This window comes from Nestor notabilis, unplaced genomic scaffold (genome assembly GCF_000696875.1).
Source record: "Nestor notabilis isolate BGI_N333 unplaced genomic scaffold, ASM69687v1 scaffold5457, whole genome shotgun sequence".
NCBI classification, from domain to species: Eukaryota; Metazoa; Chordata; class Aves; order Psittaciformes; family Psittacidae; genus Nestor; species Nestor notabilis.
The window spans coordinates 24,632-52,578 of NW_009936793.1; the positions used below are offsets into that span (position 1 = coordinate 24,632).

Sequence of the window (27,947 nt, forward strand, 5' to 3'; positions counted from 1 at the left end):
TCTGCCATTACTAACGGGCTGGCCAGGCAAGCCTAGCTCTTGAGTCCCTAACCCTTCCTGTGAGTAACCGAGATACAGCTCTGGTCAAAACAGTTCAAACTCCTAATTTCCCCATCTTAAGGACTTCTTTCCCCTATTTCTGTGGCAGCAGTGGCTGGAGAGGAAAGGGAAGATGCTATTTGGTAAAACAAAGGCACGGGTGGGAATGAACCGTGGGGAAGGTCCCACCTGAACCAGTGAAGGTGCACTAGCAATGAGGGTATCTACTGTCCTGCTGTGTAGTGTCTGACAGGGGAATACAAGTGGTAGGAGATTGCAAATATGGGAGTGAACAACGATGTATGTAGGGGAAGGTCTTTGAAAATGGCAGTGATTTCTCTGGGCAAAGTTACACAGTCGGTGGCCACTGAACTGAAAAGGATCGTGAGATGTCACCTTGTCTGTTCTCCAGGAAAGGGGGATTGCTCTGGAACTAGGCCGATACAAGCGCCAACGCTGAAATAAATCAAACGGTTGAGAGGAACATGTGAATCGAAGACAGATTGCTCTCATCTCATCCTGGGGAGATCACAGAACAGCCGGGCAAGACAAGAAGATGTCGGCACATATGGACCTGGCTTTTGTAGCCGCCCAAGGTCAGTGCCTGCTCCTGATGCAGATGCTGTTGCCTGATAAGGTGTACAAGGCGGGGGGAGCAGAAAGCAGCCAGGCAGAGAAGAGACTCAGGAAAACCCCATCTCAGTCCTATCTGACACTGAGGCCTGAAGGCTGGACTTGTTATTCCATGCTCTGATGTGCAAGAGCAGAGTGTTAGGTGATTTTTAGGAAAGGAAGGAAGGAAACAGATGATTAGACATATCAAAAGAACTGATATGGCAGTGCTGAAGGAGTGGGCAGGGCTTCTTGCAGGGCAGCAAGGAGCATATCTAGTAACACAAGCTTAGCTGTATGGAAGGTAGAGCTTAGCTGATCCAGGAGGAAGAATAATCACATGGATGATTTTATTTGCCTTCTACTCATTCCATATTTGTCAGCATAGCAGAGATATGAAGAAGGGTTAGATTACCCCTTCCACCCAGAAAAAGGAAGGGGGGAAGATTATTAAGCTGTGCAAGATGTTGAGCTCTTTTGAGAATGTGGGTCCTTCCAGTGGTACTGAACTTGCACTGTTTTGGGGACCTGGCCTTCTGATCAAGTGCTGACTGTTCATGCTGAATATTCCCCTGAGGTGACAAAGTTCCTTAAAGCAGGGGAAAAAGAAGTACCAGCATTAACCATTAAATTCACAGCTGTTTTAGTAGAATGAGTAGTAGAATCAGTAGATTTCCACGAAATTTTCAATATGAGCCATGAAAATGGTACGTAAGTGTGATAGTGCTTGGAAGGGCAGAAATGTATTAGATCCTGCTGTTTCCTATGGGAAAAAAAGGTGAAGTTTGAGTAACAGCAAATACCGTGGGTGCAAGATTACTCTTGTGCTGCTCATGTGTCTTAATCCGATTCTGTTTGCAACAAGCCACTGTGATAAATCTCAATTCTTAGAAATGCCCATCACTACTTCTGCAAATCTTTCCTGGAGAACTGCTTTGCACTGCGAAAATTAATTACTGCCTGCAATTGCATTGTGCAAATTCCTTGTTTGTTCAGCCCATTTAGGCGTGCTTTCTTGCAGAATGTCACAGCACACTGTTCCTTCTCACCAAGAAAAATACAACTGTCACACTGTCAAATAACTTTTTTCTCCAGCAAGCAAAAGAAGAAAGCAAAATAAAGGCTCAGTTTCAAACCAAGAAAAGTACCCCTGGAAGTAGGCTGGAGGCAATTAATTACTTGCCAGCATCTCCCTCAGATCTGCATGAAGTAGAAAAGGTGCCCGTTTGGCTTTGTTCTGCTCTTTGTATCACACTACTCTACTCCTTTCCCAACAATGTCTATCAGCCTGGCATCTGAATGCCTGCTAGATGTTGGTACATCAGGCTGGCTCAATCAGGTTCTCCGCAGGGATAATTCAGCATGACCCGTCTGTAGCTGTTGTGTTCCTTCTGCTTTCTGTCGTATTAGATCCATTGCTTTTTACCTTGGCCTTGGGGAGAGGAGTATTAGCATGCTTTTCTCTCTGTGTGCAGGCTGATGATGGCTGTTAGCATATGGATGTGCTTTTCATCCAGTCAGTCACACATCGGGGCAGATGTGAAAACCCAGAGGTATACCCAGACAGAGGCATATAATCCTTGAGTGCAGAATTAGCCATGTGTGCACGTACATAGGCTTACGGATATGAATAGATGCAGGGATATGAAAACCACATCTCATGTCTGACCATGTATGGACACAGTCCTTACAGTCATCTCTAGCAATACTGCTTTCTTGCTCTTGCTTTCTCAGCTACATGTGCATGGGGATATAAAAGTGCGTGGCAGGGAGACAGTCTGCTCTGGAGGATGCTCCCCTAGGTGCTGATAGGTTGCATACAGGAGCAAAGCCATCAGCCACGGCTCCATCACTTCAGGAAGGATGGAGTGTTTGATTGCTGGCAGCACACTTATATCACATGGCCTTTGACAGGTCACTGCTCCCTGGAGAACAGATACATAATGCAGGAATGTGCAGTCGCTGGAGGGCTCATGTGGTTCTCATCAGCATCCCAACCCTCAGCGGGTGGGACTGCTCTCCCACACATAGCTTTCCAGTGTGTCAGCACCCCTGCATGAAGCCATAGGCTGCCTCTGCTCATCTTCCTCGGCTGGCCTGTGTTGGTGGAGTTTACAGCAGGTCAGATGCTGTGCCTCCTTGAGTCACATAGTGACAGAGGCTCTTGCTTACTTGCCAGATTTTCTCTCCCCCAGAGAGTCTCTTAAGTTTCCACTTTGATTTTCTGGCCAGCTTTCCCTTCTTTGCCCTGTTAGGGTGACCCTATTTACCCCACTCCCACATCTGCCCCCTGCTCTGGCAAGGAGCAAGTTGAACTTTAGCTCTCAGAGCCACAGTCTGTCCAGCTCTGAACACAAAAGTCTGTAGTCCACACTGCCCAGAGTAACCCTGCGGTGCTTTGTCCTGCTGGTCTGTTATTGCAGTGAATTCTGTCAGAGCAAAGACTTTAGAAAATACATCTTGGGTTTTTTTTTTATTAAATCTTTTCTGCTGCTTATGGGCCTTTTTGCTACACTCTTACCATTTATTTTACTCTTAAATTAGATGCAGCTAGGATTTTTGTTATTGAGGTTCCCTTTAAAGTGATTGGAGAAAGACAGGTTTATTCACAGAGAAATGCGATTTTTATTGGACTGAATAACCTGCTGGCCCTCTGGGTAATGAGGGGATGTTAACATGACTAATACGCTAGCATCACCTGGCACCTGAATTCAGGTTGGGCTGGATATGAGCATGTCTATTCATGATGCTGTTGGTCACTATTAGCAACTGTGGTAGATGTGATGGCTTTGCAAGTACTTAACCTGAGAAGGGTTCTACTGGTGCACTGAGGCGCACAAAACTTTGGATGCCACCAGCAACACCTGCAGTTGTCTAAGAAGGTAAGTTTCACATCTGTCCCATGCTGGTAAGGTTGTGCACTGTGGGGATCTAACAGCTGGAGAGCTGGGGTGGCCAAGCACTTAGTGGCTCTCCATTTCCTTTCACAGTCTACATTGAGAAACAGAAGTACTTCAACTCTGACACCTTGCTGCTTATCTGCCAGTTTAGCTGGGGCTCTAAATCAGTTTCTTGCACATCAGTGGGCCACAGCTTGGAGGATACAGGTGGGCACAGAGGAGCAGGGTCTGTTGAACCATGCATGCAGGAGTAATGGTGCGTGTGGATTCCGAGGGAGCGTGTATGCAGATAACACTTCCCAAAGGAGATTTGCATTCAGGTTCCCCATGCTCTCACCTCAATGATATAGTCCTTTCCATCTTTGCTGTGGACAGCTTTGACAGCACAGATGTCAAGACCTCCAAACATTTCCGCGCAGGCATCTGCCCAGAGTCTGTACCTGCAGAAACCACAGAAGCATGGTTTAGCTGTCATTGGGTAGTCCATCAAATACAGCCCCCCATCCCGCTGCTCCGAGGAGCACGAATAGATTCTGGAGCGCTTTTTAGCACAAGGCATACTTCGTATGCTTTGCTGGGTCATTGCCTCCCTCTGTTGCACGTGGGATGGAGCAAAACAAAAAGAATCTTGGCTAAAGTTTTCCTTCATTTCAGATTGTTTCAATCCAGCCCTCAAAGCCACCTTAAAATATTCTTTCCCTCCTTGCTGTTTACATCAGATCTCCAGTTGGTTGTCATTTAGCCAAGCTATAAATATTTAGCTCATTTAATCTCCCGGTAGTGTTGGCCCCTGAGCGTTTGTATTGGCTTTGCCTGAAAGCCCTCCATTATTCAGGCAGCTTTCTCCTGATAAGATGTCCTGGGTCTGGAAAAGGATCGGAAAGTGAGTGCAGAATTTAGCAAGGAGTAGCCATCCCCTCCCTGATCTGTAACCCAGCAGCTCCTGAATTTTACAATTTACTCTTTCAATTTCATCCTGTCTCCTTCCTATCCTCTAGGCATTGCTCCTACCCAGGCAGTCCCATCACATGGACCAGGCACTGTTTTGTTAGAGGGAGAGCTACAGGCTGCAGCCTTTGTCTCAGGATGGGAACATGAGTTGGTGCCCCCTTAGCTATCCTGGTGTCAGAGGAGCAGAGAGAACGACAGGAGGCATATTATGGGGGGGACTGCATCTCCCCGCTGTGGAAATGAGGAGGGAACGAGGCGGTCTGGTTTTATTTCCTGTGCAGCTGTGCCGCAGTCCTCACCATTTCAATAAAAACAATAATCTCAGAACAGCAGATCTGTAAGCAGGACCATGACAAGATGCGGAGAGGGGAGGGAAGGCCACAGTCTCATGAAAACACTGACATTTTGCAGACCCTACAGGGACTGAGAAAAGAGCTGTTCTGGCCAAAGAACAAGTTTACATCCTTGAAGCCAGCCACAGTCCCCATAGCTCAACAATATAATGATCAGCTTGTGTGAACACAGTGTCTGAGGCTTATATGACCACCAGTGCTCTCTTACCCCTAATGAGGAGCATGTTCTTCCTCCAGCCCCTGTGAGGAAGACAGTGCCTGAGAAGGAGGCAGTAGGATAAGGAGGAGGAGAACTTTGGGCCCCTTGAGCCAGCCAGGAGCCACAGTGAGCCCCCCTCATGCACTGCTGTGGCCTCAAACCTAGGGGCATCATCATGGGAACCACCTCTCTCCCCAAAGGATATCTCAGCAGCCGGGCTTAGGGAATTGTTGGCTGTCCCAGAGACCCTGATAGCCACATGCCTTCAACATTGCTGTCCCTAGGTGAGCACTGGGAGGCGTCAGTCATGCCGGGTGTAGTAACAGTGCTACGGGACACAAAAGCATATTCATGCATATGCATTGGGGTAGCATTTGCAGAGGATTTACTGACATTTTGCATAGTATTATCTGAACACGTCAATCCTTTGGGCTACTGTTCAGTACAGTAGGTACTTCAGTTTGCTCCTACTCATCAGAGCATTTCAGCACACTCCTGCCTTGCTGCATGCAGTGATGACTCAGAGATTTCAATGGGATTTGTTGCGTTTATGTCTGGGTAAGGCTAGAGTGGTGAATTGTGGTACTTAATCTATACAATGAACTTTCAAAATGCAGCGTAGCAGGTTGTCAGGAGTCTGGATTATAGTCCTACAACACTGCACTTAGGGAATGTCTACCCTTCATTTCTCCAGCTTCAGCTGTGCTATAAACAACCAGGATGCATAACAATAACGTCCAGGTCCCACAGTCCTATTAAGGTCTTGCAGAGTGACTTTCAGCATCTGATTTAGGGTTTGGCTTCGCTGTTTCACAGAACTAAAGGTGCAGAAGAGACTTTAGATGACCACCTGCACAGCTCTTGTAGCCCACGCAGGAGACATTTCTTTAGCTTAGTCTGAAAGAGTATGGATATTCCTCATCTCATCTAGGCAATCCATTTCTGTGCTATGCTATCCTTACTGTTAGGAAATACAGGAAATGTTCAAAAGAACCTTTTCTGCTATAATTTAAGTCCATTATTTCTTACAGTATTGTACTAGTAGTATAAAGAGCAATGCCTATTAGAAGCATTTTATGTATCTGAAGAGTGTGTGCCTTTAAGTTTTTTCATTTTTAGGATGAAATGGTGTTCAGCTTGTGGACAACTTCTTCCAGTTCTATGACAGCTAATGAAGAGAAGTGAACCTCTGCACTGCAGGCACAGACTCATTATGCATAAGTTTACACCTCTACTGGAAAAATACTAGTGGTCTGCTAATTGAAAAAAGTGGAAAACTACATAAACAATTGCTGCATGCTTTTCTCATAGGTTGATTATGGTTTTTTTGAGTATTCCCTTTATTGTCCTTTGGGCTCTCTTCATCTCCTTGCTATCTCTCTTTGAATGTGATGCCCAAACCTGGACAGACTCGGAATTAATCTGAATCCTGACAAATTGCAGGTATAATCTGAAAAAATCTTAGATTCACTGAGGATGAGTACCTGCACATAATCTATTGATTCTGTAAATTTATGAATAATCTACTTAAGTAGTATGGAAAACAAGTGATGTGATAGCAGTACTGCAGAATAGGGTTTGGGAGTTACAGCAAAGCGTAAGTTACCATGGGTCAAAAATGTCATGCAGTTGCAATGTTAGCAACTATTACAGTGATTTGAATATATGGAATTACCATCTGCACGAGGCAATTCTGCTCTGTTCAGCAGTGAGAAGACCTTAGCAAAAATAGGGTCCACTTTTGGGAGACTAATGCTTTCAACACTTCAGCTGACAGATTTTTCCCTCTGTTGAGCAGAAGAAAAACACTTTTGTGTGTCTGCCTCTCATTAGTAATGTGCTTAGAATAACTTCTTGTCACTTCTTGTTTTGTGCTGTGACCTTTCTGATTTTTTATCCCTACATGTTTGCACTAGTGTGCTTGACCTTAGCATGCTGGTCTTGTTTCCTGTGGCTACATTCACTGAAGTTCTAACGGGTTAGCAGTGTTGGTCTCTAGCTGTACTTCCAGTCCATTCTCCAAAATAGGACAGTTTGCCTTTGTGTCCTTAGTATTTTTATAAGGAAACACTTGGTCTTTTAAACTCTTTTATCCAGCCTCCCAGGAGACCTCACTTACCAGTTCTCTCAATTAATCAGTCTGAAATACAATTCCTTCCTTCTTACCCAAGAATAGCTAACACTGTCTCGAAACCCTCTTCCTTACCTCTCTGTCATTGCAATCTGTTCTAGCATCGCAGAACCCGTGTTTGCCTTCCAGTTTCCAGAGATGGATGTCCTCCTAGGAAAACAAACCAAAACCATAATCCAAACATGAAAATACACTCCTACCCCATCCTCCCTTGTACTGTGGTCCTCCTCATCCTTGACTCAGTGCTTGTACAGGAGGGGATGAGGTGAGGTTCTTCCTCACAGAAGCATTTCTAAATCCTGCCTCAACAACACTCCATACAGGATATGTTGTTCAGGCTAATGCAAAACTGAATGAGAAGTTAGACAGGGAAAATTCCAAGGAATCTTGAACACACATCAGTCTGTGACTACTTTCTTTATACATTAGGCCCAGGAAAGCTGAAATGTCTGTAAATCACTGGGATTATCACCCTTCTGCTCTGCAATGGGTAGCATCGTACCTCCATGAATGAGCAATTCTCCAGGCAAACATCTGCCTGTGAGGCTTCACAAATGTCAGCTCTGACATTCTGGGTATCCCTAACTTTGATTTTGATTGTACTAATGTCATAGAATATATGATTATACTCTCTTTTCACTGAATTTACATTGACCTGTCCATGGCCCACTGTGTCTGGACTTGGAGAATTTATAACTGCAAAAATTGCTGGAGTCGTGTCAGCTGCTACTGGTGGTTAATTTCCAAACAACAAGACACTGTTGCTGGAAAATCCTGAGTTTCACCATCATCCTTCAAGGGGTGAACACTTTCTTTTTCTTGACCTGAAGGACAAGGCAACCCTTGGCCAACCTGCTTCGATAACATTGTGCAGATAACCCTGGCATAGCGTACAAGCTAGAACAAGTCAACAGGCTGACAGGATGCTCCAGGGAGCATCTCCAAGCTGAAGAAGATTTAGGTAGAGATTTATGAGGGGAGAAGGAGGTGTGATCCAACACTTCAACATGAGGTTGTGGAAACCCTCACTGCCAGTTCTCTTGCCTTTTCAACATGATGTGGAAAAGAGACTCTGAACTTGCAAATCTATGTGAAGCAGTGGTCATACTGATGTCCTGTTAGACTGTAAACCTGGATCATTAGAGTTGACTGACTAAGATTCCACTTTACTCTGGTGAGGGACAGTCCAGAGCCTTTTTTCCATTTCTCCTCTAAAGTCTTATGCATAATTGCTGTGAGATGTAAATAGTCTTTGTAACCACATTTAAAGGGGTGGGATGGTGGGGAGTTAGGGGGCAAAGGATCATGATTACTGTGTTGAATAACTGTGTTTCTGTATATTTGACTCTTGTCCCTTGCTCCTTTCACCCAACATAAATTTTCCTGCACTACTTTCTAAGCAAAAGAATGTATTCCTACTCAAGCTTTGACTGTTACAAGCCCTTTTATGACCCGCAAGTCCAGTGTTCAACCCTCAGCCTCTCTTTCTCTTTCGACACAGGATTCCTAGGATTACATTTTTCAGTTCTGCAATCGGAAGAATCACTCTTTATTAACATTTAGACTCAGAAAATTGCCCCGCAGTGGAAGATGGCATCCAGGATCCCATTAGTACTGATGAGAACTGCCAGAGTCTGATTAGTGACAAGATTATTGGATATCAGTGTTTAGAAAAGGTACCTGGCACACCAAATGTAAGCAGGTTTTTAGGGATCAAGCAGATCTGTGACCAAGACACCTGCAGCATTGCTTAGGGTAAGTGGATAGACTAGCAGATCATGGGCTGTTGGTGACTTACATACACCATCTCCAAGCTGGGCCATATCAGTCTAAAAGTAGCACTAGTTTAAACACAGCTGATGTTGTATCCCCTGCAGAACACACTGAACTGCCTTCGAGGTGGCAAGATCAGAAGTCGCTCTTATGAAACTGGAAAGGAAAGTATATTACCTGCTTAGTGAGAGCTGGTGGCTAGGAATATCTCACCCTAAAAGTCAGCACAGCTGCTGGCTTCATCCAAAGTGAACATGTCATGAGTCTTGGCTGGAAATGATACCTCTGCCCCCAGTTGGGGTAAGGGTAGAAGCATAATTTCTGCCCCAGTTTCCCTAGCCACATGAACAGTATTTGTGTTTTCTCTTCGCCACTATTACAATGACAGTCAAATACATTTGGTGGAATTTTAGGCATGTATCACATGCTGCTTATTTGCTGTTTGGAGACTGGCCCAAGGCATGGGCTAAGTAGGTGTTTGTTAGTAGTGTAGATCTGGAGTCACTGAACTGAAATCAATGGGAAACTGAACTCAAGCCTTGGGTCATGGGCTGGAAGGAAGTGCATTGAACATCTGGGGCGGGGAGGAATGCATGAGTCACCCTGCAGCATCCTCCCTCTGGCAGATGCTTGGTGAAAAGTAAACATATTCTGGAGAATTTCAGTACAGTCTTTTCTCAGAAGGAAGGGGGCTTTTAAAGTCTATATGTGTGGGTGAAGGTATAAAAATATTGGGTAGATTCCATGGCTCACAGATCAAAGCAATTCACTTAGTATGACACTACTGCAGATGCTGTAATTGCCTTTCAGGCTGAGATTTGCTAGCATGACTAATGACTTTGAGTCTTCTATTTGAGAGACCAGTGAGAGTTCTGATATTGTGGGTGCTTTAACCTCTGTCTTTGGATATAGTAGGGATTTATTTATACCATAGAAATAACTTTCTATTCTTTCTGATACTGGGACAGAAGGAACAGCTCCCTATGGGACTAACTGTATGTCTCTCCCAAGCTCACATCCATAAATGTCTCTCAGTATAAATCAACCTTCCAGGTTAGCAAGTTGCTGGGTGAATTTTGCCGTTTGCTTTCTTTACTAATAAGCTTCATTTCTCATTAAGGTGTTTCCAGTTCATGGCTGTTTTCATGTGAAAACATTTTTCATTTAGGAAACAATTGTTTGTGCAGCTATATTCCCAAGTGGGATTAGCTCTTAGTGTGACCGCTTTCATTCCTCAATCATCTGGTATTGTTTCTGATCTCTTTCTGGATGAGTGCATGGTGAGTGCGAATAATAAACAAGGAGAGGATATGGTCAGGCTAACTGGACCTTTGTTTCACTTAAAGGCAGGCTGGGAGCAGGCTTTGGAGCCAAGGCTGGGTAGGTTGGCAGGAATAGGGAATTTTAATTGATATTTTAAACCTTCCTTCCTTTGGCCAATTTGCGCCAGTCTCCCTGAGATGTTAATGTAATATTAGGCAACTGTGCTATTGTTGACCTGTTAAGATTCAAAACAAATTTTCTCTCACTGAGTTCTCATGAAGTGGCCAAGTGTCTCACAAGTCCTTTCCATGAAGAATGTGACTCAGTCATTATCTAGTTACTTAAATACCTCAGTGCTAGGAATCCAACTGGGAATTTTAGGCAGCTATAGCTGAAAAGTATGTGATCGTGTACATTTGATTATCTTATTTAACTATGTTCCACCAGAATTATGGCCTAGGGGGTTGTAAACATGGACCGAGAACTCACAGTGTTACGGGTGTTAGGCAACATATGCAATTTATCTGGCGACCTAAAGAATGTACTCCTGGAGCTGTCTACTTGTCCAGAATTTTGCGGCTGGATAAGGAGCTTCTGGAGAAGCTGTGCTATTTGGCTTTTCTCATCTACTGGTTTGCAGTAAGGAGAAACAGGTGTCTTACTGACTCTTGTGGTTTCATCTTTAACTGAGCTTGACTACTACTGAAGTTTGGCTGAATGCTTTTTAATATTTTTAAGTGTACTAGTGCTGTGGGTTGCCTTCATGCCACCTCCTTCACAACCCCACAGGGCAGGGTATGTCCCTCCTTCTCCTTTCCCTTCTTTGTATGCTTCAAGGAGCACAGCTGCAAAATGGCCAGGCTGAGGCCATTTGTACCTGGAGCTGTGTGCTCCTCATGTGACTGTGATGCCATCAGCTCCAGCTGGGGAGAGGATGGGCTGTTGCTATGGGTTGGACACTGTAGGACTCCATGACCTGCAGCTGGCTCAATCCGCTTTATTGTTTTTCCCTATGTGGGGAATGGGGTGGGTTCGGTTCCCGGCAGAGGGTACAGGGAGGATTTTGCTGGGAAAGATGAGCCCTTTGACAGCAGGAGGAGGAGGTCACAGGTGATGGCAAAGCACAGTTGTTATAGTGGGAACTAAGTCAAGCTCAGAAACAGGTAGAGATTTACATTCCAGAAATAGTGAGCTGACGGTGAGTAATGGAGAAGATGATGGGTGGATGAGGGATCTGGGTTCAGAGGTGGGAGGAGAACAGAAGGGCTATTCTTCAAGGAAATTAAGTCAGCTTCCTACTCCTGCCCAGAGCAGACACCGACTCAGTCACATCCACAGCACTGTCTCCCCCCGTCTTGCTCTGGCATAGCCATGCACTCACATGTAAGCCTTGTAGTTGCTGCCGATTTTCTGGATTCGGATGTCATACTTGGAGTCAATGAACGGCTCGGTGGTGGCGTAGGTTTTTGCCATGGCTACTATGCTGGCCATGTCCCGGAAGTCGTGCTGGTTCTCAACTTTGACCTTGATTGCCAAAATATGGGGAAAAGTGACAAAGAGCAAAAAGAACAGGAATACTTTGTGAGTAGAACTCATCTCTGCGCCTGAACGGCACAATGTCAGCTAAACCCCACACAGTTGGAGCTGAGGACAGAGCAGGGATTGTGTGATTTAAAGACAGAAGTTCCCCAGCCCAACCCAACCTAACCCAGAGCAAACCAACCCTTTTCTCTTTTCTTGTGCACAAGCCCTGGTAAACCTGGCACCAGAGCAGCAGATGGCTCTTGCTAACGCTCATTGCTTTTATGATACTTCAGAAAAATACTTGATCTCCTTAGGAGCATTACTTCATTCAAACACTGGAACTGCTATTTCCCATGTTGGGATGGATGAAAACAGTATTTTGGGTGGTCAGGAAATATAAACAAATGCCAGGAAATCAACTAGAGAGCTGGTTGTCTGCATCCTCTAGGCTTTAGTTCCCTGGCATTTCACATTAACCCCCCTCCAGACTTTCTTTGAGGAGCTGTGCAGGTCTCCTGGCTGGAAGCAAGGTCTGCAGGAAAAAGATGTCTGTGAGGGAGCCCGTGATTCTCGGGGAGATTTTGTGTGAGTGCAGTGCCACAGGCACACGTGTGGGACAGCTGGTTGGGTGTTAGACTTGAGTCGCACTTGGAAATGAGAGGGCAGTGGCCTATGAGCTGGAGTTTTTCTGAGAATCTGGCTTTTCACAGATTTGTATTCAGTTATGAGATATGCTCTGTATCTTACCCAAAACCCAAAAAACTGAAGGGAGGACCAAACCAGTGAGTGGGAGCTCTAACAATATGATTAAATGTCTACAAAAGCTCATTGATTTGAGAGAGAAAATCTGCACAAGCAGGTAATGAGGACATAGTGAACAATTCCATGTCATTCATACCATCGACCCTGTCCTTTAGTCTATTGGCAAAAACATGTTTGGTGCATCAGAGAAGCCCATGTGAGTCTTGCTCCTCAGAGCCAGACGGATGCAGGAAGGGTGGGTTAATTGGTGGAAAATAGACCAACACTGTGTGAAAAGGATGAGCAAGTGAGTGGCTTTCATTTACGTATTACCTACACTTTGTACTTTAGTAACACTCTGAGGCCGCAGATGGGGATTGCAAAGTGTCTACTTGCTCGTGACAACCTGTCGGTCTCTGCCGCGGAAGAGTTTTCCAGTTGTGTGAGTGTGTGTTAAAGGAGGGTGGTGCCAGACTATGTGGAGCCAGCTTAAGGAAACGCATGCAGTGATATTTGGTGTTTCTTTGCAAAGAACAAACAAAGTGGTTTTACATATCTGCCTTCAACCATGAGAGGGCAGGAGCCATCTTCACTAGAGAACAGAGGACAAGCTTGTTGCGAACCTGTTTTATTCTGTTTAGATGGTTTTGTGTAAGCGCCAGCTGTAACATAAGCCAAAGATGCAGCCACATCCTGGCTCAGAAAAGCTCTTGAGAACCGGACAGGTTGTGGGGAAGGTGAAAAGTGCAACTAGTTTGACCTGTGACCATTTCTAGATGCCTGACTAAGAAGAAAAAAAGACCTTGTCTTTACTTCTCCTTTTGTTGAATGCCAAATGCCACTAGTCCTCCTCCCTTTTGCTGTGGTGAGAACTGTGCTTTCATTATTCAGGGACCACTGAGAAAAGCAGCAGAGGAAGAAGACAGTCGTCTGTGGGGTGGGAGGGTAGGAAAAGAAAAAGGAAATAGCAAACACAAAGGGGAAATGTAAAGGCAACCATTGCACGTCATCCAGGAGGAGCAGCCTTGCTCTGGGCTGTGTTGTCCCCCTCTGTGTGCGTGTGGGACTGTGTGCAGTGCGGGTGTGGCAGGGCAAGGTGGTAGGAATGCCCTGGAGGCAGCAGGAGGAGCAGGAGAGGGGAGCACCTCACATGAGGGGAGCCCCCAGCCTGGGCACAGCTTGTAAAATCCCAGGGGGAACAATGCAGGCTGTGTTGGGGGTATTTTGGGTGTTCTCGTTGTACAGGTAAGAGCTGGGCTGGGCTGAATAACATCAAGTGAAAGAGACCCACCCTGACGGGATGATCACAGGAGGGACTGTATGGGCAGGCAATGCACGGTGTTACAGCATATTCTCCCAGACCCTTTTGGCAATGGGAAAGACAATAGCCATTATACAATGGCCTACTTGGAATAAGGACATTTGTGGGATCTGAAACAAAGTGCTATGCTTGTGCAGCAGATGTCTTTGGGGCCCAGCAGAACCATTTGCATCCTCAGTCTGCAGCCCAGGAACATTTGTACCAGAGGCAGAGGAAGGGATGCTGCTTCCCCCTCCAGACTGGAATTAGACCTTATTGTTATTGCTAGCTGTATGCTCACTGTAATAATTCCCTCCCACCCTCATCCCCTCCCAAAAAAAGTATGGCATGCTATGGGAAGGAACAGTCCATTTCTTCCTCCTCTCCATCACCCTCTCCCTATGGGGAGAGAGGGAAAGCATTTGAATGTGCTTTCTCCAATGGCCCTGAGGATTTTTGGCCGGGTAAATAAAGAGGAGGAGTACTCACCAAGGACACAAAGTAAGAAATGAAAACAAAGAAGATGACTCCCACAGTGCCACACCACTGCACAGTCCTCAGGGAACACCTCTGACATCTATCTCTGGCCTGTACCAGAGCTCTTCCCATGGACTTTTCAGAGAAAGCACCTCAGAGAGGTCCCCTTTAAGGAGATCATGACTTATTTCCCACCAGGCATCAAAATAATCACCCCACCAAAGCTGAAATCTGATCCACTGTTTGTTAATTGTTAAGAGTTGGCCAAATTCGACAAAATAACAGCTGTGCCCTGGGTTAATACTGGTTTAGTCCAGGGTACAGTTATTCATGATCAGGAAGCACTTGAGTTACAGTCAGATTAGATTTATCTTCCTGCCTTATCTATTAAGTCCACCATTTTATTAGCTTTCTGCTTTTAAATTCTGTATAATTAATTTCCTCCTGTTTCGTAGCCCTTTTACATATCAATAAAATATCCATTCTCCTAACAGGAGAAAAAACTCAGAGATAACCAAAGCCAGGGTGGATGTAGTGTGACACCAGAGGGCATTGTTTAAGAATGAACTACTAAAAATAATTTTAAAGCAAACAGTTAGCAATTTGCCTAATAAGGGGTAAATCTGTCTTCTAAGATGGCAGGTTGGTCGATGCATGAAACTGAGAAAAGAAGTTGGAAAGAGATCAACAGGAAGCCATTTTTTTCCTCTCTTTTTTGTAACCTTCTTAGGATAAATGCAATATCCCATTAGCTGCATAGAGGAGTGCAAACAGCAAGTGCAAACACAGCCCCTGCCCTGGTGGCCTATTTGCTTAGCTGTGCTGGCTGTTTGAGCAGCAATAGACTCATTTTGGAGCCATCAGCTGCTGTTTGCTGTAGCTTTTTAGTGACCTGTTGTGAAGAGTTTGGGCCAGTGTGTTGACAAATGCCTTTTCTGAGTAAGAAAGCTCCCTGGGATAGTCCCTCCTTCCCTTCTGGCTCTCTTCTCTAACCCAGGCATTGGCTGTGCCCTAGCATGCTCCCCATTGCTGCGTTAGAGAGGGAAGTCTTGCTGGATCCCCGGAGGCATGCACATGCAGATGTGACTGCTGCTTTGCCCTGTGGTGGCATCCCAGAGGCTGATGATAAGTGGTCTGCTATGTGGTCTGGAGCTGGTGCCCATTTCCATCCTCATGACCAAGAAGCACTGATCTTGGCCCTGGCTGGAAAGTGAGGGTGTGAGGGACAGTCCAGAAAGAAACACTTCTGCTCCATCTCTCCTATGGACCTTCGTTTGAGGCCTTCCTACAAGACAGGATTTTGCAGAGTGGGTCCTGGCACTGTTAAAAACCCACCGTGGATACTTTCTGGGTAGCCTGAGCCATTCCTGAGATCTGTGTGAGTGCAGGTTCCTGGGTAGAAATCTGACTTGTAGTTCCTGAATCTACTGTCTCTAGTATATCCCAGATATTCCTGGACACCAGAGTGCCGGGGCTGGGGCACTCCTCTCTCATCTTTAGCCTAAGCACTGTATTGCCTCACAGTCCCCTTTTGCTTTCATTAATTACCTGACCACATGAAAGAACAGTCAGTCAGCCAAAGGGGCATAATTACAGTAGACTGCTAGGGCTGCCCTAGCCTTGCCTCTCTGAGTGTCATCCAGAGGTAAGTTTGCCTTTCAGGTTAAACCCACACCACTTTGGAGATGGCTTGCAGAAGCAGTTTCTGTGTCCAAACTGGGGTTAGACTCAGGTTCAGCTGGAAGGTAAGTGTCCAAGGCTGAGCCAAGGCCGGGCTTGGCAACGTGATGTTTGACTGAGTCTTGGTAGGCTTGTGAAAAGGTGCAGTCTATTTTCCTCCAGAGTAACTGGCATGGCCAGGTAAAATTTGTGCTTTTTGGTCCATTTTGACCTGCACTTAACTTTTCTGTAGTTACTTTACCATTTTGGGACAACGGGTCTTCAGGCATGGCTCTGCACAGAGGGGTTCCTGAGTCTCTCCTTTACTCTACTCCATATTACACTCCCCTTCTCAGAAAACACCTGATCCAACCAACACACACACAGTTTAGGACTGACTTTGACCCACTGCAAAATAATGAAGGCACAACAGATTCTGCATTTCCTTATGATCCTTATGCTGAAGTTCTCCATGTGTTACACTATCTTTAATGCCTTAAACCTTATAATCCCTACTAACTTCCTAATGAAGAACTTCTCAGCCCCAGATCCAGGCAGCTTTGATCCTTGGTGCCCTGGATCAGCCACCGTTTTCTGTCCCCAGTAAAAGCTTCCAGACTAAGGTGCAAGAAATGGGGATGCTATTTTCAAGATGGGTGGTACCTCCTTGCTCATGAGTCAGTGGGAACGCAGTGTTTGGGCTGCTGTGTTGTGAATGTTATATGTCAAGTCATTATTTGCCCCCTGTAAAAGAAAATATTTGTTCCTTGACAAACCGAGGTAGCCCTTTCCCCTTCCTTTCCTCTTTAGCACACTGGATTTTTAAAGCTCTCACTTTTGGAACATTCTATTTCCAGGCCCAAGAGAGACAAGGTGACGAGCTGTCCTTCCTGATAAAAAGCTTGCAGTACTTTTACAGTACAGAGTGGCTCTGTTTAGTTTGTGGTATATTTTTACCAGGGGAAAAAAAAAAAGAAGAAAGTAGAGAAGTCTTTCCCATCCAGTAAGAGAGAAAATAACTCTGACCACATTATTATGAACAATAAGTTTTTCTTCTACAACATAATAAATTCATCTGGGCCAGGATTTGTACTGGGGAGGTGTTTTCATAATTATGGGGCAGGAGGGGACAGGAGGTGACTTAAATTTGCCTAATTAGAGAGGTCTAAAAATAAAGATAAGCAATATGTGTATTTATTTAATTAATATAAATAGACATAAAGCCACATGAACAGATACTGGTTTTCCTCTTGCAGATCTGGCAGTTGTTTCCTTCTCATGATCTGATCAGGAAGAGGTGAAGAGGTTCTTTGAGTGAATTGGCAGTACTGGGCTCTGTTCCTAGGGCACTTTAGGGTCATGTTAGCACATAAATGGTAGATATAAAAACACTCAGAGCTTTATTCTTTTCCATGGGCTCTGGCATTATGAGATCCGGAGTCAGGATGAAGTGTTATTCTTTTCTCACTGTAGTGCTCACCCTATTCAGCAGAGATGCTCAGTCACTTCTGGGGTAGATAGGCTCAAAATGCACAATGCTTAAAAGTGTCTTGACCTCTTAGGAGCTGCTGGGTGAACAAAAGTTCTGCACAGAGAACGACATCTTCTCTTAGCATCCACCCACAGTTTCCCTGGAAAAGTCCTTGAGTGTTATTGACCTCATGAGCCTGGCCTCATGTTAAATACAACATGAGAAAGGTCTTCTCTGCTGACTCCATTGTAAACCATTGTTTAAGCAGTATTTCTACAGATAGTTTATTTGTACTGATACTGTCCTGGACGAACAGTACAGAGAACATTTATTATGATTTTCCAGTGCCATCAAAATACGAAGTAGCTCCAAATTTTAAAAGAGATACAATGATGGTTATGGTTGAGGCTGAGGGCCATGTGTCCTACTTGAGATGAGACTATATGGGGCCCCTTCGTCTCTGGGTGAAGGCTATTCCTGGTGTCGCTGTTCAAGTCAGTAGAGAGACTGTTGTTTCTGGATTTCTCAATGGAAATTTCAAAAGATGCCTTTTATTGCAAATTTGCTTTATTAATCTTCACCTCCGCTTTACATGCACTTGGCAAGAGCATTTCTATCGTTAATGGTATCCTGCTGCCCCTTTTGGTTCTGAGCTTGAATACTAACTGTTCCTTTTCCAAACTAAAGACAGTAGAGAGTGTTTGTTACAAGTCCTAACATGGTTATTTCAGCTTTGAGGATTTTATCTTCAACCATCTGATAAAAAAATGTGGTGAGTGAATTCTGTGTAAATGTGAAAACAAATGATATGTGAAAATGAGAGTCTGGACATTATAATTATAGTCTTTCTAGCTATTATTGCAAAATAATGAACACTTGGCACTTCTTATAGTGCCAACAGCCTTAGGAACATGAATTAGCAATAAGAATAAGGTAATCATTGTAATCCCTCTGCTCTGTAGCAGAGAGAAACTGGAGAAGAACTGTGAAACGATACAAATCTCCCTGCAAGTCAATGGTGGATCTTTTTGGGGAAGAGGCCTTTCCTGTGTCCAGAGTTTTTCTGGCTCCTGGCCACTGCCTCAGTGCAAACAAAGAATAACAGTGGACTTCTCATGTTTGCTCATTCTTCTAAGTTTTGGTACCTCCCATTACGTGTGATTTTATCATTAATAACAAGAAAAATGTAAGTACTTCCTTGACAATTTCTGCTGGTAATGAGGCTGTAATCTGAATGCTCACATCCCTTGAAGCACCCATTACAGGTATCTTGGCATTGTTTATTGCAGTAAGTACTATTTTTATATTCACATGTGGACTTTGGCTAACAGGTTGGTTATTTTATCCTTTGTTTATTCAGTCACTGCTTTTATAGAAAACATGACCCGATGTAGGTGCTTTATTAACATTTACTTTCTTATGCTCATCTAAACCAAAAGCAAATCTCTCTCCTTTCATATTACTTATATTTTACAGATAAAGACCCGCTATTTCCTGCTATCATTTCTACTTCTGAAGACCAAAGCTAAGAAATCCTTTATCTCTCTGTAGTCTCCTTATCATCATTGGTTATTGCTTTTACATTATGACAGTTAAAACAACCACATTGTCTCCTGGAAACTTTCCTCTTCTGAATTACTTAATTGGAGGTTTGATTTTGCTTACTTAGAAATGTTACTTTTCTAGTATACCCATAGTTCTGCTTATCTGTATTCCTCCTAACATTTTCTATCAGTCTCTTTCCATCAGTTCCTCTTGGGCTTGAACCTTATTGTCTTAAAAACAACACGAAACAAATTCCTGTAACTTGTCTTACAAACCAAGAAACTTTTTCTTGATTTTATTTTCACTTTCTCTCTTCTCTTTTTGCTCTCTGCAAGGAAATACAGTGAGACTTCAATAAGACTAATTTAATCAGTCTCAACTTTCCTTCAGGCTGCTTGTGGCTGGAGAAGGGCCCAAACTAAAACCATAAGGTCAACAGCCCTTCCTTCCCATTCCTTCCTCATCCATCGAACAGAGCAGTGTTGAAACTCTGTGCCCAAATCCATATCAGACTTTGCTTGTAGTTCTTAATTTCATAACGGACTGAAAGTAAACTTGGCCTCAGGCCAATTCTTCTTCTAAGATGCTGGATGTCAGCCTATCTTCATCTGGAACAATTTCTTATGTACCCGCCTTGTACCTCTGCATACAACTATGCCTGGAGTTTGAGTAGAAATGCTTTTCTTCTATAACTTGTGACAGCAAAAATCAACATCATTAAAGAATGAAGTAAGAGGGAAAGTGAGAGGTGGAAGAAGATCTGGTGTCTGGTGCAGAAGACAATAGCTAAATATTCTGCTGAGAGTTTTGTCCGGAAATACTGTTAAGATTGGGGTACTTTTCTCTGATTCTGCACTTATTTCTGTAGTCACTGAGAGCCCTTTATGCACAAGAGAGACACATGAAGCCCTCCCCACATTATAGGTCAAATTGCAGAGCAGAGAGACCCAGGATTGCAGGATATCAAGGAACTTGAAACCTTTCCTCAGGGAAAGGTTTTTTCCTCCTGGTGTCCTGGTAGGATTTTGTTAATGAAATCCTTCCTAGGGACATGTTCAGTGTCTCACTTTACAAGCAGCTCTAGGCTGTCTGCATGTACTCAAATTCAATGACATCTCTGCCTGTTTAACACACACAGTACCATATTTTAACAAACATTTCCTGCTTATTTAAATGTTTGTTCTTTGATGCTGAAAGACAACTTCACCACTGGCCCAGGGATATGAGCCCACTTCCTCTCCAGCAACTACCATCCAGACAGGGGATCACTGCAACCAAAACAAGAAAGATTATGAGAGCTTCCACGTGCAATCCAGGAAGCCAGAAGGAGCTCCTGTTTCCAGAGCACAAGCAAACAAGCTGTACCACGTTTAAGTCTGGCATGCTATATATAATTTTCAGGTGAAGTGTGAGGCTGGAGGAAGTCTGTCTGCTCTAGGGAAGCACTGTGACAGTGGTACAAAGTTCATGTACCACCCATTTGGATTCAGAGATGATGTGTCACAATTTCCTACTTGTGAACAAATCAAGTTTTAGGCAGATAGGGGATGCTTTTTAAAAAGATATACACAAGAAAGAGGAGGCTAAAGTGCCGCAGGAATGTGCTGGTGATGCCTCACTGAAAGGGGAACCCAGTCACCCCAAGAAACAGTGGTTGCTAATTCACTGGGGGAATAAAGATCCCAGAGAGCCTGGGAAAAACAAACAGGTCCTTCTGAGGAGTGAAATGTTTTTCAGGATTCCTTGGCAGGCAACCAGCCATTCTGCTTTGTAAGGTCTTGTTCTTCCTTGCAAGGAGGAAAAAAATAACTGAAGGGCTCCCATTTTATTGAATCAGGTCATCATAATGCGCTCAAAAAGACCAGTGCCACTGCTCCTCATTGTGAGAGCTGTGGGGTGTAGCTGCACATTACAGGTGCTTGAATAAACAACATTACCACTTTCAGGAGAGGAGAGAATATATAAAAGACGAGCCTAATGACTTCAGCCCAGCCAGCTTTTCCCCCACTCTTCACAGCCCCCCTTCCCTCATCCCAGACAGCCTCTAACCCAATACCACTGCCTGTCTCCGAGTGCGTGACAGCGGAAAAAGGCCTTTTCTCCCACAGGAACAGCCAGTGCAACCCAGATAGGCTGCGGGGAGGTTTAACCCCTTCTCTGGCTGTCCACACGCCATGTACAATCACAGGAATGCTGTGCCACATATATATCTATTTCCTGAGCTATAAGTGCTTTTTCTTTTACTTACCTTTCCCATTCCAGCATGAGCATGTCCCAGCTTGACCACTACAGGGAAGTTTGGTGTTGTGACCTGAAAGACAAAAGAAGGAGCTTCTCATTAGTTATTTCATTCCAGCCACTGCATTTGAAATAATTTACTTGTATTTAGTAGCTTTCACCCCATTCCTGTATGCTGACAGGAGAATAAAACGGTCAAATAAAGATTGTCCAGGTAGCACAATAAGTAAATAGCTCTTTGCTGGACCAATATGATTGCAAATGGAAGCCAGGCAGAATTTCTCAGATCTCACCCACCTTTGCTGCCTGATAGCAGTAACTTCTAAAACCTTATTTTTAACCAGTGCTTTTCCCACCCTGTGCGTATGGATGTGTGTACACCCATATGCATGTAAAAGAAGCTGCACCTGCGAGCTTGAGTCAGTGAACATTTTCAGATGCTGAGAATATTTGAATTGTGGGAAAGACAAGGGTTAGTCGTTTCTGTTTTTCCACACAGACTACTTTGGCCTTTAATGTGAGCATGAGCAGTCCTCCAGCAGCTCCCATTTCCCTCCCACTGGTGGGAGCAAGGAGAGAAGGAACAGGGGCCAACCCTTGGGTGCAACTCACAAAGTCCATCAATTCATAAAGCCTCTTCTCTAAATTCAGGGGTTGGTATAGGCAATAAAAGAAAATAAAGAAGGGTTGGAATCAGCAATAAAAATAGAAAAATATATGTTATGTCTTCTCCCTGGCTTGTGTGGTGTTTACATTGGGCAGGGTCCTGCCATCCAAGCCATGCAACTGCATCCTAGTGCACATGTGGGATTTTACTTTGAGAACTGCAAGTATCCTCTCTGTCTTCTACTCCCCAGTTTCATGCTCCCACAAGGATTCGCTTGGCACTCAGAGAGCTGGGTGGCTGGACTGGAAGAAACTAGACAGGAGTAACCGCGATAATATATATAGCACACGTCCCCTGCATACAGGTTGGTCCATTTCTATGCCTCTGCTTGACATTGCTGTGATCTTTTCCTTGTCCTGCACTCCTGATTCTTGTGATCTAAATACACTACGTAACCTGTTATTTTTTATTGCATATTTCATTTTCTTTAATGGGAATTCTTTTAGAAGATACTTTTCTCTTTACCTAAATGCCTGAAGCAATGAGCTCTATTCATTAAGCAGTTAACGTGGAGATCTGGCAATGGGAGGGAGTTAAATTTTGACAGATAAATGGCTTTCCTATTTATTTAAGTTTAAGAATAGATAAACAAATTGTTCTTGTGCTAATTGCCAATTGTCTGTATGGACAGGCAGGCGCTGTGCCCTAAAGATAGAATGGTGCTGCAGTCTCCATCTGTGGCTCACTATAAATAACAAAATTAGCAATGAATACTGATATGTTTTGCTATTCAGCTGCTTATGTAAATGAATGTCACAGGAGAGCAGAGCAGTGAGTGCATCGTGCTCTCCAACAGCTTATGTCACTTGAGAGGGCTTTCTTCAAGCAGAAAGCTGGAGGATCCTCTTCAGACCACAGAAGGACACACAGCTGCAATAAATCACAGTCCTGGCACAGTTAGGGACCAGAACCCACTGTTTCAGATGAGGTAAGTGACTGTGATACGTGCCCATCCTGAGGCCCCATGATTAAGCGTATGTCCAGGCACGTGAGTTTTTGCTCTATTTCCCCTTTGCCTCTCTAATTCAGTGTAAGAGCCTGAAACTTAATTTGCAGCTGGTATAAATGAACGAGTGGAGGACTGCACCTGAGGCTCACTGAAGAGAGGGCTATGGATGGACCATGCTGGAAGATGAAAGGTAACCTAGCAGTTAGGGCACCCAGCTGCCCAGGCTCTGGGAGACCTGGCTTGCTTCCCAGCACTGCCATCCATGCCTCATGTGCACTGTTAGAGCCAAAACACTTGCAAGCCTTGGCCTCTGCTCCCTGTTTGTGAGCAGAGGCAGCAACTGTTCTTACTGCACAGGAAAAGCAAAGTGCATGCAGTGAGCTGGCCTGATACCCTACTGGGGAGGCCAAAGAAGTGTGTGGGATAGATAATGTCATATCACCAGCTCAGAGCAGCCAGAGGCAGGAAGCGACATCTCTGCCGCCCCATTTGTGTACCCTACCTGCAGGCTTTGCTGAGGGAGCATGGCTTGAGCATGGGGCCTTGGAGTGGGAAGCATCTGTTTTCCTGTGTACATGCAAGAAAAGCTGGGATTCAATAAACAACCCGAGTTTACTGCTAGCCTTGAATAAACCACTGGCAGTGACAACTCTCTGTTCAAACCTCTCCCTTTCTCTTTGCTTGGAAATGTGAACTCAGCTTTCTTGTAAGGCTTGGTCTTGTCCCATGTAGTGATGACCAGCTGGTGCCAGACAGCAGCACATACCCTTAGCTGCATTTTATAATGGGTTTATCTAGTGACAGGGGAATGACCCTAGTCTGTGCTGAAGTGGAATCAAAAGCTCCCAACAGTCTGCAGGACTAAAGCAACCACAGTCCACAGCAGCCTAATAATGGATCTAGGAAACCCTTGCTGAAGTGGTGAAAGCCAGCACAACTCCATTGCAGTCAGTGGGGATACCTCCAGCTTCCACCAGGGTCTTGTTGGGACTCAGGTCCCATTTCTGTTGCTAGTAGATAGCCAGCCAGCATACTTGGCAAGCACCCAGATGGAAAGGGGAGCTGAAAGAAGGGAGAATGTATTATACGTGCGACTGTGAGGCAAATCGCACAGATAAGTGGTGAGAAGTTCTGGGGGTGGCCGCAGCCACCACAGGGGTAGACCCCTGGGATGAGTGTTTGCACATACTTAGTCATAGATTTCCTGGAAAAGAAGATGCTTATAATCAAAGGATAGCACCAGAGTTTAACAAGAAAAGCATGTTTTTGCTGAAATTATGCAAAGAAATACGTTGGTGTCTTTCTATGTGTTTGTTTATGTGTTGTAAGGGCTTTTTTTTTTCTTGGAAAAATGGGGAAAAACACTTTGATGCTTTTAAAGTGTGCATGAGCTGTTGACAGGCTGCTATAGATGATGTCTGCAGGTTTTGGGATGGGACTGTAGCACTGCAGCTAGCTCAGTGATCACATGAGGGTGTTAGTTCATATGCATAATTCAACCCTTTGAATTAACATCTCATAAATGTATTCCCAGATGTTGTCACAGAAAAGCCTTCAGACAGCAGAGTTTACATATGTGTCTAGAACTTGCTGTATGAAGATGCCTGTTTAGAGTCAAGTAGGAGTTTAAACCCTGAACTTGGAACTCAGCAAAGCCATCTTTGGTAGGAGTGAAGGGAGAGTCATGAAGTTATTTCCAACTTACAACACTGGTGGCCCAAAGTATATCATTTTAGCCCCTGTTTTTAAGGGCTCTGCTCTGTGTGCAATGTCACTGCAAAGATCACTTTGCAGTTCATCAGCATTTTGGCACTGGTGTGTAAAAGTGAGTGCTGGTATGCATGCATTAGCCTCTATTTGAAAACACATGGCTGTAAACTATGACACTTTCCCCTTTACCCTCTGCCCCTCCTTTCCCACAAATAATGAGGTTTTCAATACTTCTTGTAAATACATGAATATTTTCTGTATTTATTGCTGGTGGAGCAGTAGAACAGTGTTGGCTTTAAACTGATATGAAATGAGGAATCTTGGATGAAACCCGATTTGTCCCATAAATACAATGCTTTCCACTCTTTTGTTTCACTGAGGCCCTCAAGATCTAAGGTCTCTGATTTTTTGTACTGTCCTGTAGTCCATAAACAATGCAGAATGTCTCTTGATTTCCTTCTGATGTGTTTAGTTTTGTGCATTTGTTCACATTATCTATCTCATCTCATACAGTGTACTTCCAATTTCCAGTATAATTCTTTTTTCTGCAAAGCCTTTCCAATCAATACTTAAATGAACAGTCCAGGGTGCAATGACATCATGGATAATATTAGGAAGAACCTGGGGAGATGGAGACATTAAACCTTTGGTCTCTTGGCGCCAGTATTGTATTACCTAGTGTTTTCAATTAGGCCAGAAGCCCCCATAGCACAATGTACTGTCATTTTTGCTTCACCCTTTCCCCAGAAGTAATACTGTGATTTTTTCAAGCTTTTATAGTGTAAACTGACCTTTCTGTTTATTTAGGTGCCTTTAGTTTTATGATGACAAAGTCTGTTCTGGGTGGGTACTTAATGGATTATGGGAATGTTGTTCATGCACTTGAGAGCTAAATGTTGAAAGCAATTGTGTGTGGCACTTCCCTGATGTCAAGTTGGAGGAGCAGTGAATATATATAACTTCCTGTAAAAGCAAGCAAGCTGATTCAAACCTACAGGAAAGTAATGATGTCATGACACGATGTCATTGTGTTTATGGAACTATCTTACTGAAAATCTGAGCTGAAGATCAGCACTGCTTGCATGCCAGCCTTGCCAGGCATGGCAAAGTCAGGGCTGTATAGCGAAATACAGAGGAGAAGCAGCACTCCCTACTATTCACTTAATCCCTCATGAGTTGATGTAATGAACAACTGCATGCAGCATGGATCACTCAGTGGATTAATACTGTGGCCTCATGGAGGGTTGTGGTAGCCAGTGACTATGACAGACAAGCCCTTCCCCTCTGCTGTTTACCAGATCAGAAATACAACAAGCAACGATGGGAGAACATGTCAAAAATTACAAATTAACATCTGATCTCTGTTAAAGACACACGATATGGATTCCTTTAAAACACACACGTGTGTATTCATTAGTGTATTATAATTATAGCACAATGAAGAAAAAATCATTAGCTGGGGAAAGAGGGCCTATGCTTCCAAGTCAGCTAAAGTAAATCCTGAGAAGGACTAGATATCCTCAAGGGTCTCTGGAGGAAGAAGGACATAGGCATTATGATGAGAAAAGTGATGAGATACTTGTGATAGGCGGAGTCCAGTAACAGCTGGATCAAGACAGCATAAAAGTAGGACCTAAAGCAGTATGGTGGCTGCTAGATGGGATGGCAGCTGGAATGCAACAGTGCTCCTTCTAGCAAAAGAGAAGACAGCGTATAATTTTAGGATGAGTTAAGTTTTACAGAGCTTTATTGAGGTGGGTGATGAAATCAGTGCTCAGGATGAGGCGGACGACTTAGTCCATGGTAGTTTTAGCAGTCTGTAAGGAAGGCTTGTAATATAAAATGGGAATAAACTAACACACTTTACGCAAAGCTCTGTGAGGGCAGAGGCCAAAGTTTTAGCAAACGAGCAAGTTTTGGAGGTGGCATAAAGAAGAGGCAAGAATGAGGCTGCTGATTAATTCAAGGTTTTGAGGGAGAGAAAACATTCAATAATTTGAAGGGGACCTCACTGTTGCAGGCCTGGAGATCTGTGAGAGCAATGGGAGGACCAGGAATGAGGGCACAGCAAAGGCTAAGTTTTAAGATGCTTTAGATGGGTGGACTTTTCATTCAACACTGGATCTGAGACCTCCAGCTTCAGATAGGAATGAACATAGTGAATAACTAGATGTGGATATGGCATAAATAATTGTGCTATTAAATGATGTCAGCAGTGCCTTAGGGTCTGAAGATCCTTCAGGGTGGTAAAAAGCATCCTTTGGTTCCATCTTTGCTTTTAAAAAGCAGAACACACACAAAAAAAGGAAACCCAGCAACAACATGACTTAGTCCCCACATCCCTGAGTAAACAAACCACAAACCAATGTTTCAGGGCTCCTAACACTTGCTGTGGTTAGAACAGGTCGTGGAAGTGAGAGGAAAGGGTTAAGCACAAAATGGAACTTTTTGTCATTAATTCTACCCCTAATATTACTTAACTTCTCCTTTGTTTGAGACAGGATGCTTTTGGGTTCCCAGAAGCCCCCCTCAGCATTAGGAGGATAAGAGTGTGAGCATTTGATATTATTCTCAGTCCCTTGGAGCTTCAAGTGTGAGAATTATATGAACTTATCCAGACAACCAGATGCTCAGCAGAAAAATAATATAGTGTGTGTGTGCGTGTATGCCCGTGCTCATGGTTGTATTCACACACATATCTAGCAGTCCTGGTTAATAAATCCCCATCACCACACCTTAAGATACAGGCAAGTTTTTTTAAAGGTTGTTATGAGTACATAGAAAAGTTCATTTTTTCAATGCATGGTGTTTGCTTAGCCAGGATTTTTCACTGTTGCCTTCAGAGAAGCCTGTTGTCCTTCCTTGTCTGTTAGGAGAATTAACACATTCCCACAACTCCTTATGGTGAACCACAGAATGATAGAATGGTTTGGGTTGGAAAGGACCCTAACGCTCACCCAGTTCAACCCCCTCACCCTGCCCCCGTCAGGGGCACCTTCCACCAGACCAGGTTGCTCAAAGCTCCGTCCAACCTAGTCTTGGACACTGCCAGGGATGGGACATTGAAAACTGATTTTAGTATTTTTTTGCAGAGTGAAGTGGAAAAGAAGAAGAAATTCTTGAGTTTCCTCTTCCCCTGACGTGGACTGAGTACTTTTTGCCGTGTTCTTCTCTAATTTGAAAATTAATTTCCTCATGTAAACAAGTCACAGAGAGAAAGATGGTGAACAACAGCTGTTGACAGGGTGGGGAACTCTAGAAATTTTCTTTTGATGGGTTACCTTTGGGAAACTGTACTGCCTAAGCTGTGGTCGAAGATACAGGAAGGAGGCAGGGGGGAAAAAAGTGCTTTATGAAGTTATGCTGGAATCAGCAAAGCCATCTTTCTTCCAAGAACCCCTAACATTCACAAGGCACTGGCTGACAGAGCTCTCTCTTCACTCTC

At 44.1% G+C, this 27,947-nt stretch overlaps 1 protein-coding gene across 1 annotated transcript in view; it reads right to left on the reverse strand.

Annotated features, from left to right (window-relative positions):
* Positions 1-21,249, reverse strand: part of SYN3 (synapsin III) — a gene marked incomplete at its 5' end in the record, with an annotated part of 31,348 nt that extends 10,099 nt beyond the window's left edge. Inside the window, 4 exons of the mRNA XM_010018525.1 lie at positions 3,889-3,991; positions 7,261-7,335; positions 11,603-11,745; positions 21,187-21,249. Of these exons, the coding sequence (XP_010016827.1) occupies positions 3,889-3,991; positions 7,261-7,335; positions 11,603-11,745; positions 21,187-21,249 (384 nt within the window). The remainder of the gene's footprint in view (positions 1-3,888; positions 3,992-7,260; positions 7,336-11,602; positions 11,746-21,186) is intronic.
* Between the last annotated feature and the right edge of the window lie 6,698 nt (positions 21,250-27,947).